We start from the raw sequence: 11,982 nt of genomic DNA on the forward strand, positions 1-11,982 counted from the left end.
CCTTTAACACTTCAACGAAGACACTGCGTGGTTTTCTTATCATTATCTGTCTCTATTACTCCTCATAATTACCCTACTTAAAGGCTGGGAAGGATAACTCTACCTTGCAAACTACTGTTTTCGTACTTGCCGAGCAACAACATCACACCAAACTACGTCAGTCGTTGCCTTGATGCACGTTACACGTAGAGTACAGAATGTCTTCAACTTGCTAAATAATCTTTGTTGACACCGAGGTCCCAGAAGAAGGTCAGAGTGTACTCTCGGGGGGGCCCTTGCGGTTAACTGCGTCAGGACAACGTGTTTATGCTAAAACTACAAGAGGATGTGGTGAGCCACAAGCACCACAAGCAGTGTTCTGCCTTAGAGAAGCTGCTATTTACCCAACGCTCCAGACACGTGGTGTACTAACTGCCTATGCTGGCATGTAGATGAGAGCGTTACGGGCTGCAAGGGTGCAGAGAAGTTTATTACTTGTTTTTAGGAGTGGTGCATAATATAAAGATTATCCATGCCCCAGATTATCCATTGGGGCATCAAGCTGTCTGTTGCTGTGCCTTTACATTTCAAAAATGTAAAGGCACAGTATAAAAAGGGTTTTTCAACCAGTGAATGGATTGTGTGGGGGAGGGATTGGTAAGGAATCCTATCACAAACCTTTCTTTTTAAACTAATTTCTATATTAAGAAGAAAGTTTAGGTTAACTTGTTTTATTTATCTATTTTCCTTGCCAATTTTATACTTTGATCATTTTTGTCTTCAGAAAATTTTATCCGCCTTTTCGTTTCATTTTGAATAAGACTTGTCCCCCTCTGAAGAGGACTCGACTGTCCGGCACACCCTCCTCTCCAGAATCCCTGAACTGGACCTGCATGAGCTTAGTGATGTGCAATTCAACCTTGAGCAACCTTTTAGTTTAAAAGTACAAAATGCTATTATTAGCATGTATTACTAACATTGGTAAACTGGGGAAGTCCCTCTGGTTTTCCAACTTGAAACTCAAAAATGGTGAAGATAGCTTGGACATTATGGCCACGTCCAAGTTCCATCTTCAGAATTAAACACAACACATAAGAATCCACCAGCAAATGGTCCTACTTCTTTGCTGTCCACTTTGCGGTGATAGGTGTTCTCCAATGAATACCTATCTTTGGAGAGATTTTAAATTAGTTTTTTTTGTCTACAAAGCAACTTTGGTTGCAATTACAGGTTCTACTATACTTGCACTGCCCAATATGAGAGCCATGAATAGCTGACATTTTGATGCATTGATAGGATTTGGTAGCATTTACTTGGTGAGTTTTAGCTGGAAGTAGAATTACAACAAAAAAAAAAGCAATAAAGCAAGATACTATGACTTTCTTTGCTGGTGGCAGCTACAAATTGGTAAGAGACAGGCATAAATTTATTTATTTATTTTTAAAAAACTGTCAGAATCAGAATTAGTATTGGGTTTTGGTTTTATTTGGGTTTTTGCTAATCTCATCATTGTGTATTATCATTTTGGTCTTGTGACATTTAGTTTATTTCCCTCTGTTCATTATTGTTAGAATGGTGTTTGCCCTTTTGTTAATTATTTTGTGTTTAGTTCCTTAGTTTATTTTTGTGTTACATTCTTTACGGAATTAGATTTAGTTCTCTAGTTTCTTTCTTTTCTGTGTTGATTACTCTCTTTCCCATGCTTGTATTCGGCCACAGCTGTTCCTCATTGCATCTGATTAGCTAATCTGGCATTAGCCTGCCTCATTTTCCGCTCCTGCCTCCTATAAAAGCTGACCACCCATTTGCTACGTGAGTTCCCTCACCGGCTCTTTCTGTAAACGTTCTAATTTTATTAACCCTATCACAACCAGTTTTTTTTTCCTGCATTAAGGTTCTTTATCAAGGAAAATCGCAAAAACTGGGGCTAATGTTGCTTTAGCTATCTCCCAGAGATTAGAAAAATTCAGACGTTATTGCCTTTTACTTACGCTTTCTTACTAGCTTAGGCTAGTTAGCTAACATTACTTTCAGACAGGCAACGTCCTCTGACAGTACATCTATGTATTCCTATATAATTATGTGTTTTTAAGTTGAGTTTACAGTTATTGACAGCTCTATTGTCGGTCTTCTGGATGATTCGTGTGTTTCACTTGCCTCAGATTTCAGAACTAGCATTTAGGAATTACTGAACTCACCCATGTCCGCATGAAAGTCGGAACAACCGGGGGTTTGCCGTAGCTTTAATCTGCAAAGTCTAATTGTTTTAAGGTGTATATCTTATTAAATTGCTGTTCTGTGACTGGGTGAGTTTGGAAGTGGTGAACTGACAATTCAAATGTGCGAATTAAAGAATAAAATTAGGGAAATGTGGAATAAATATGATCAGTAAACGCATTACAAGCTTTAAAACGTCACAGATTTGCCTCAGACCATGTTCAAATATCTTACCGTCACTGTACAAGGTGTTAACTAGAAATCTTTATACATCCCTCAACTTAAAAGAAATGTGATTCTCTTTATTTGGTAAATTAACTTTGTTTTCATTGACTGTTTTCTTGGTCATGGTCATTTTAGAAATATACAGCTGCACTTAGCAGATGTATATCCTGCCTTTTTACCCACATTAAAATCAAAATTATTAGTATGACTGGAGTCTCCAGCTCTAGTCTTTTGGACTTCTCCGTTATTTCCTGTTCTAACACACCAGATTTAAATTACTCGTAACCAGGTCGCTACAGAACTTGATATATTGAGGTAGTTAGTGTCTGGACTGCCAAGAAAAAACATTCTGAACTTTTTAAAAAATAAATGGTAGCTTGGTGAACTACTGCTGGTTGCATCGCTATAGTAAGCTTATCTATCCTTTTTTGTCAAGCCTTAATTTTTAAAGTATGATCATGTAAATTTTGAATGGAGGTGAAGGCATGAGAGTTCTGTAAAATTCAACTTTTATATTTATAGTCTCCAAATCTACAGTTATATCTATTGGTCTAAAATCTTGGACATCTGTCCTAGTTGTAGCTCAAAATAGAACTAGAAACCTCAGTGGGGGAGGAATAATCAATCAACATCCTGTTCAGAGAGTACTCTGAGTGGCCTCTCTGACCCCAAAACCTTTGAATACATGGCTTTCTATTGGACATTATTAAAATCCTTAAGGTTTGCACCAGCCCTCTGCAGCTCTAATCTTGGTTTCCTTGTCATGAAAACTTGTAAGGTGAGCCCCCCCTTTTATCTTCCAATAATTTGAATATTGGGGTTTTTGCCTTCAACTTTTTTGCTTTCCATCTTCATCTAGAGATAAGTTGATCCAACTCTGACAGTTTGTCACTTAATGAAACAAGTGCTCACGCATACACACACAAAAATCAGCAATATATATATATATATTTACAGATTAAGTAAAGACCCCCGGTATCCGCAGGGCTTAGGAACAACACAAGTGGTGGCAAACAGCTAAAATTTATAAATAACTGAAACCTCGTCTAAAAATGCTTATAACTGCATTTTTTAAAAATAGTTCACACACCAAATACACCCTAATATGCACTAATGCACACAGTGGGAACTACCACAGCAGCTAACCTATGGCTTTCCTCATTTCCACTTTTGGGGGTGCAACCAATCAGTGCCAAGGAAAATAAACGGCATTCCTGGATTACCTGTTTTGCAAATGCTAGCAGTTCAGTTAGCATTGCGCATAGTTTCTGCAGCTATAGGTTGTGAAATTCGCCAAATGCACAACACCTCTGAATTATTTGGTGAATTCAGAAACGACGCAGAGGCTCCCGACAAACACATTATCTTGCCGTCAGTAAACGAAGCCAGGAGACTCTCTCAATATTTCAGCTGCCATTGTTCAATATGACCGTGAAAGGGCGAAAAAAGGCAAGGCCAGCATTCTTTTCTATGCTCTACTAGTGAAGTTAGCATTTAAGCGTAATTCAGGGTAGAGTTGGGTTGTATTAAATTAAAGGGCGTTCCTCATAAAGTACTTAATGAATGATGATGAAAATCCATCTAAGAGCAGAACTGATTAAAACTTGTTGAGGCTTGACTACTTTGAAACAACCATGGCTCTTTTCCACAGATGAAATCCTTCTCTGTTACTCACTCATATTTTAAGAGTCATCATGAGTCTTTGGTTTGTTTTCTGCATATAAACACAACTCTTGTTTGACATTTTCTGTGTTCATTCTTTTTTTTTTCCTCTACCCAGGCTTTGGCATCAAAGACAGACAGTGTTTGGACTTGTGATGCTGCTTATCCTTTTCTCTATTGCTTACCATATTGAGGGACCACATCAGAAGGTGACTGACCTCCTCATGTGTTGTGAATGTAAAAATACCATAGCGACTGTCTGTGATGTAACCAGCTTGCTTCAACTGCAGAGGAGATGCATGACAAATTATTGTAATAGAGTTCTAAAAGGCACATACTTTGTGAGAAATGTTGTTTTTGTTGTTTTAGTTTTGGTAATTTTCTCTGCACTTATAAATGGGTATTTATGAGTGAATGTACTAGCATCATGTTTGCTTTCTTTCTTTGCAACTCCCCTAAAAACTCAGCAGGTTGTTCTGTCGATCCACACACAACCCTTCCACTTAGTTTTTTTTGTTTTGTTTTTTTTTCCACCAACTCTGCTTTAGTTGCGATATTTTTCACATCCCATTGGCATTTTTTTTTCAACATTGTACGCAAAGACCTCGGAGTTGTGTAATCACTTCTCAGTAACTGCACGTAACAATTCCTCATGGCTGGCCCCTCACTTCCCAGCACTCTGCCAGCAAACAGAGAGACAGTATGTGCTGTTTTTTGTTTTGCTGGGTTTCCTGGGAAATTGAGTCTTTGGTAAACCCCCCCACTTCCCTGCACACATTCCCTTCAAACCCTTTAAAGTCCCCTCCTCTTTTCCCGTAATCTGGGGTCTTGACGCTTCCTCCTGGAAACAACCTGCCCTGACTCAAGGGAGGAGGTGTAAGCGGAGCGATGGAGTGATAGTAGTGCAGCAGCAGCAGCAGCAGAGAGAGAAAGAGACAGAGTGGGAGACAGACGGATGGATCTTGGCTTGTCTTACTGTACTTGTTGTGTAAGAGCTAGTTGCCACTAAAAAAAAAAAAAAGAATAATGGTGCTGTTCTTCTCTGAGTGCTGAACACTCCTACCCTACGGCTCTGCGCTCAAAACTCAGCAACCTCTACCTCCAAAGGTTTCTTTCTCTCTTCCTCTCCTGCTCACTTGCCCTCTCCCACCCTTCAAAGCACCCTTCGTTTTCTTTTTTTTTTTTCAGTTTACTCATGTACCTTCTCCCTCTCTCTCTCTGTGCCTGTCCCCCCCTTTCTCACCCCCCCCCCCCCCTCCGCTTCACGTCCCCCCACCCCCCCACGCTCTTTCCTCGCACTCATGCATGTGGCTCTGCCATGTGGTGGACTGTCCCTCTCCCTGGCCTCTGCAGTACGTGCGCTACATGGAGAAGAAGACGCTGTGGTGTGCCTATTGGGTCGGCCTGGGTATCCTCTCCTCTGTGGGTCTTGGCACCGGCTTGCACACCTTCCTGCTCTACCTGGTAAGACAGAATTTCTTCAGGGAGAGTTGCCTGGCTCCTCCACGCTGCAGCTCTTCACTTCCCCATGCTGGTTTGTGCCTCGGCTCAAACCCAAACAGAGCGGGTGGTGATGATGATGATGAGAATGATGGTGGTGCAACCAGTGACGCAGGTTTTAAATGCACGGTTGACGACGTTGTTGTGCTGCTGCAGAGTTTTGACGAGGGTGAAAAAAAGCTTTCTGGAGTCGTTTTATGCATTTGCACTTTGTATGCATTCGTGTGCATGTGGTGGGTGTGAATAGGCATTATGATAGACGCACTGGTTTTGACAGGCAGGCTAAAACATTTGCACTCACTGACCCCTTTGAGTGCACATGAGGATAAAAACACTCTCCCTCCCCCTGTCTGAGTTCTTTCTTTCTCCCTTCTTTCCTGCTCCCCACTGTTTCGCTCACTCTCACTTTCTTTTGTCACTCCCTCTCTTTTTATGCCTCTTCTCTGTTTACGTTCTCAGTTTTACTCACCCCTTCCCTCTCTTTTTTTTTTTTCCATATGTTTTCCTCCAAGAGTCCTAATCTCTGAGTGCCTCAGTTCAGGGCAGTGAGGATGTTGGGAAGAGGGAGGGCGGCGGGTGTTGTTTCTGCACTTCTGATACCAGAACATCTGCTGGTCCTTACTGCTTCTAGTCCATCTGTCATCAGGGGACTTCGCTGTCACACTCTGGCGCTTGTGCCCAGTGGAGCCGAACTGGAAACTTTGAAGTGTGTGTCCTCTGTTATGTTGTTTTGAAAAGCCAAAAACTGTGATGCTCCAAAATGTAACATGAGAGTTGTTGTTTTTTTTCCCCCCTCTAATCTCCCTTGACTCCCAGCTCTTTTCAGTGGAAGGTTTCAAAGTGTTGCATCGCCATCTAGTTGGAGTGGTTGTTATTGCAGGTTGTGGTGTCACTGAGTTCATGACAGAACCTGATGCTCCTTCCTGCGGCTGCTGCTGTACATTCTGTCTCCAGCCTGGAAGATACAGCATGTTAAACACTGTTATTAGCTCTGCTGATGTAGAGTGCCATCTAAAAATATGCCTTTTTTAATCCCATAGCACAGTGGGAGTAGACTGTTTGTTTTCCAGAAAAAATGGAGTTTTCAGGAGAATACAGGCCCTTTTTCTAGAACAATATTTGTTTTGTTTTAAATTTGCTCTGATTTTTAATTTATTGAAAGGCTCCATTAGAGAAAGTAAAATGTAGGCAGACTTGTTACTCAGTAAAGGTAAGAAATTTTCAGCATTGATTTTAGCTGAAAATGTAAATGGTAGTTAACAAATTTTTTCAAACACAGACCGACATGTCCAGAAAATTCAACTTAGCTTATTTCTGGTCATTCTATGGAAGAATGTAATTGAATTTTATCAAGAGAACATTTGATAACTTGATATTTGATATCAAGAGAACAATGAATTGCTTGATAACAAAGGGAGTTTGAACTCCTTCAAAACTCACATTTTTGGGGGTCTAATTAAAGGAAGCACGTTGTGCATGCAGAGACAGACCTGGGTGTCGAGAGGAAGCTTTATACAGGGAAGTGAATACAAACAAGAGAGAACATTTGTGCAGAAGACATAAGTTTGAAACAGAAAACGGGAAAAACAGTTGAATTAAAAAAATGTCTAATATGTGGTGAATGATACTGTTTCATGTTATTGTGGTATTTATGTTTAGTTGTCTTCAAACTGATGTAGATTATCTGTCCATGCACCAAGGATCCTAGCCGCAGGCTTTGATTGGGCGATAACTGTAGGGGGTGCAGGAGCTAAAGTTAATAAAACTTGCAGCTGGTACCAAGTGGTAGTTCAGTACTGGCTGAAGAAGTTCAATATAAATGCTCTCCACGCTTCTAATTTAGATTTCCATCAGATATGAATTAATACCTAAATAATTGGATTTTCTTATTTTATGATCAATGAATGCACTAGATTTAGCAGCTTGTGCTGACAACACTCTTCAGTGTGGAGGCTGTTGCCGAGCAAAGACTTGAATTTTGCTATTTTAAGAATCATTTAAGTGTTTAGAAATTAAGCCAGGAGAAGTACAGCAACGGCAGACTATTTTGTAGAAATTATATTTTCTACAACATGTTGAGACATATCTGCAGTTCTGTCAGGCTGTGTGAGAGCAAGACTTTCAGTAGATCACAGGAAGGCTCAGCAGAGTAAAGTCACTATCTGGAACATGCTGGATTTGAACATGTTTGCAGCCTTTTGGTAAATTTCAGAGTTAAAATAAGGAGCTATAATCTCTACACGATAAACAGGCTACTGTTTTAGTAATGCTTACGATGCAAACTGATTAAATGTCAGTTTAAAATGTCAACCATTGAAATATTTATGTTGGAAATTTGTTGTGAAATCTGTTCTGCGAACACTGTCTCACACAGTGCGACATTGGCTCTTTGCCCAATTTAAATGCTGTGTTTTCCGCACTATAAGGCGCACTGTCAATGAATGGCCTATTTTAAAACTTTTTTCATATTTAAGGCACACCACATTATAAGGCGCATAGAATAGACGCTACAGTAGAGGCTGGAGTTACATTATGCATCCACTAGATGGAGCTGCACTAAAGGGAATGCCAACAAAACGGTCCGACTCCGGTCAGCGAGGAGAGCCTTCCGCGACTGGGCCGGGGCGTGGCCGGACGATGGTCACCCTTCTCCGTTTGCGCACAGCATGTTCATGGAGAACGTGGTGCTAAATGACCTGCAGACGACCTGATTCTAGACAGTCGGTAGGATGATAGGTCAGTCAAACTTTATTAATAGATTACAAACCAGCGTTCTGACAACTATCATAGCATGCACCGCACGCTTCTTCTTCTACGGGCGAAAATGAAGTCGGCTCAAAGTGAAATGGGATTCATCTGTTTCTACTAATTCTTAGCAGATTGAGAATGGAGACCGATGTGGCTCAAGGTTCTAGATCTGAAATGAATCAGAAACAGGAAGTCAAAACTTTACAAAAACAGATTGAAAATTTGCCAAAAAAATTCTGATTGATACATCTCTAGCAATGTACTGTATTTTTCTGACTATAAGCTGCTGCTTTTTTCCCACGTTTTGAATCATGCGTGGTTATAAACTGTGGCTTTTATGTGGATTTTTCTTCAACCACCAGGGGGCTCTTTAGCAGGAATTGAATCATTGGTGGTCAAAATTGGAAATAAAAGAAGAAAGTGCTAATTTTCATTTGGAACAAGCACATGCTAACAGCAGGCACATGGAGAAATTGCTTCAAACTCATACCACCTCATCATGGACAACAACATGAAGAAGTTCATATGATGCAGCTTTTAAGTTGAAGACTATCGATCTGGCAGTACAGGAGGAAAATAGAATTGCTGCATGTAAGCTTGGTGTGAACGACTCCATGGTTCGGCATTGGAGACGCAGGGCTGTGTCCTTAATAGCAGATTTGTTAAGCACGCTGCCCCTCTGCTGCCCCTCTGCTGCCCTCTGCTGCCCTCTGCTGCTTCCTTGTGGAAAACCGAGATACCAGTGGCTTATAGCCCGGTGCGGCTTATATATTTATGTTTCCAGTTTTGTTAAAAAAATTTGTAGGTGCGACTTATAGTAAGGTGCGCTTTATAGTCTGGAAAATATGGTACATAGTAACACGTTGAGTGTTGTATCCAGACCGTGGCTTTTGTTCTTTAAATGATCGTTAAACACTAATTAAATTCTTCATTAAACCTAATTGGAGCAGATTCTAACAAATAAAAAAAAAAGACCCTGTGGCCAGACTGTTGATTTTACACCTTCCACATGTCACAAAACCTCAGTGAAGATTATTTATTTATCTGAATTTAAAAGATTTTAGTTTGCATTTGACTTTGTCTGTTTGATGGGAACTGACACATCCAAGCATGCTCTCTATGAGGTTGTGCATTTCTAAACCCTGACAAGATATCAGTGATGAAGATGAAAATTTTGGGAATTAAAAATGGCATTCTGCAGAATGCCTGTGGACGTTTCGCACTGTTTTTAGTAAGTAGGATAGGGTCAGTGATTGTAATTAGGTCGACCATGTTCAGAACTTGCACCAAGATGTCTCTTCTTAAAAAAAGAACTAATATTGAGGACATGAGATGGCCTCATAGCAGCATATAACGCATAGATTCAGGGACAAACCGGCTGTTTGTTTACGTATAGAAAACCCTTTTCTAGCAACATTTGCATAAATAGTTTCAATCTTACATTAAGATTCTCGACTAACCCAGTTTAGTCAGTCAGCAGAGGGTGCCAGTGGTCTAAAGATGCAGTTGTTAAACTGCTACAATGATATCATGGAAATATTGTTTGGGGATGAAGTTTATCCCTGAGTATTCATTTGACAGATTACTTTTTTTTTATTTAAAAAAAGTAAAGAATATCTGAAATTTTCTTGTTGCAGAAATACTGACATGAATAATGAAAACACAGTTTTCATTACTTTTCTAAGACAAAGAAATGGATTAAATCAACCACTGCTACTTTTGACTTATTTTTGATTATCTTCATAGATTTATTGACCTTGAGTTAATTTGACTTTCTAGCCTTCATTCTGGATTATGTTCATCATTTTTATTATTAATAGAAATTAAAGCAACTCTCATTCTGATCTTAAGATAAAATTTTCAAAAAGTCCAGCTTTTTTTTATTATTTTGTATTAAACTTTGTAAAACTGACCAGTCAGCTCCAAAATTCATTTTATTAGAAATAAATGAGCGTATCACATTTTCTAAATAGTAAACACTCTTAGAAATTGGCGGGAAGCGGTGAACATTTGCACTCTGGCAAATCTGCAAAGTGACCAGCAGGGGAGCTAAAGGGCCGAATGAGGCGGTGTAACCCATCCCACTCGATGAAAGCAGAGCACAAGTGGCAGCTCTCCTGTTCCCTGACATTGGCAATTGCTGCTCTGTGTCTCCTCTCTGTGTTTTCATCCCGCTGAGACGGCGGGAGATCATTGTACACGGTTCAGGGCCAGTTAATGGAGAAAGACAAAACGCTGCTGCTCAGGCGTATGAAGCAGGAGAGAAAAAAAGGGCAAACTTGGCACATCATCAAGTATATTTTATCCAGCTGCTTTGGGAGTAGGAGGTAGTGGGTGGCTGCTCTCATTACAGAGCATGAAAACAATAAAATAGCACAGGAAAGCTGGAGAGATCTCATTTCAGTAGGAACTGTGGGGAGAAAGATCGTTGTCCAGACGTGTGCGTTTGTGAACATGTTCTCATGCCGGTCGCCCCTCACCTGTGTGGGTTTGTGCCACAGTGACTGTCGAGTTCACAGATGGCAATCAGCTTTCATCTCATCTCTTTTCTGTCGGTTCCTCTTTTTAATTGAAAAGACATTTGCAGTGTGTGTGATTCCTAAAAGCTTGGGAATGTTGTAAATATTTTAGAAGAGAGCTCATCTGAGTCATACAACATTAAATTACTTTCAGTAATGGTTGTTGCTATTAAGTCATTATGGCGGCATGAAAGTTAGTCAATAAAATTAAAAATGGCGTATTTTACTGTTTACAAAATAGCAACAAGAATTTTTTTTCTCTGTTTTGTTGTTTTCTTTTTTTTATATATAAGTAAAGAGAAGTGCCCAAAGTTTGTTTCTGTGAACAGTGGTTTGCAGAAGTATGACGTTCTTCCCATTTACTGGAGCGACAAACGTCAATGTGTTTTACTGGGATTTTAGTAGACACAAAAATACAGATTAGTGCATTGTTGTGAAATGGAGGGAGAATAATTACAAGATGGTGATATTTAAAACGGTCAACTTTTGCTGCAGACTTCTGTTAGGTTTTCCAAACAGAAATCACTTTTGCACCAGTATCAAGTCTTCAGTGATCTCTATCAGATTTTATATTTGGATTGTTCTTCATTCAGCAACCCTGTCTGAGCTGAAGAAAAGCATCCCCACAGCATGATGCAGCCACCAACACGTTTCACTGTTGAGGATAATGTTCTTTTTTCACCATGTAGGTCGGAAAGTTAAATGTCGCGTGGTCGGCAACGTTTAATAGACTTTGGAATGATTTTCTATGAACAATGTTTTCTTCACTTTCCAAATCGAATTTGTGGAATGGGCATCTAATTTTTGATCATTTGGATATTGTTCTCTAGCCTGACTAAATCTCTCCTCAACTTTCTTCCTGACATGTCTGCTGAGTTCCTCAGACTTCACGATGCTGTTTGTTTTCTGAACTTGTCTAACAAACCTTTGACGCTTTGACAGAACAGCTGGATTTACAGAGATTAAATGATGCACTCGTGGTCTAACTCTGTGACTTTAGAAGCTGATTACATTGGAATTTATTTTAGGGGAATCAAATTAAAGGAAACTCTGTGCAAATAAATGCCCGACAAATCTTTTAAAATCCGTATCCCTTGCTCTTACTGCTTCACAATTGTGCAATTTGACACCT

The 11,982-nt window shown here is 39.9% G+C and overlaps 1 protein-coding gene across 3 annotated transcripts in view; it reads left to right on the forward strand.

Annotated features, from left to right (window-relative positions):
• The window catches only part of LOC103142090 (vacuole membrane protein 1-like), a 76,082-nt gene that overhangs the window by 7,912 nt on the left and 56,188 nt on the right, over positions 1–11,982 (forward strand). For all 3 annotated transcript variants that reach the window (XM_016674303.1, XM_007557963.2, XM_016674301.1), the window contains exons 4-5: positions 4,202–4,292; positions 5,437–5,547. In XM_016674303.1, coding sequence (XP_016529789.1) covers positions 4,202–4,292; positions 5,437–5,547 — 202 coding nt within the window. The remainder of the gene's footprint in view (positions 1–4,201; positions 4,293–5,436; positions 5,548–11,982) is intronic.

The sequence above is a fragment of the Poecilia formosa genome, unplaced genomic scaffold, assembly GCF_000485575.1.
Source record: "Poecilia formosa unplaced genomic scaffold, Poecilia_formosa-5.1.2 Scaffold93, whole genome shotgun sequence".
Classification (NCBI taxonomy): Eukaryota; Metazoa; Chordata; class Actinopteri; order Cyprinodontiformes; family Poeciliidae; genus Poecilia; species Poecilia formosa.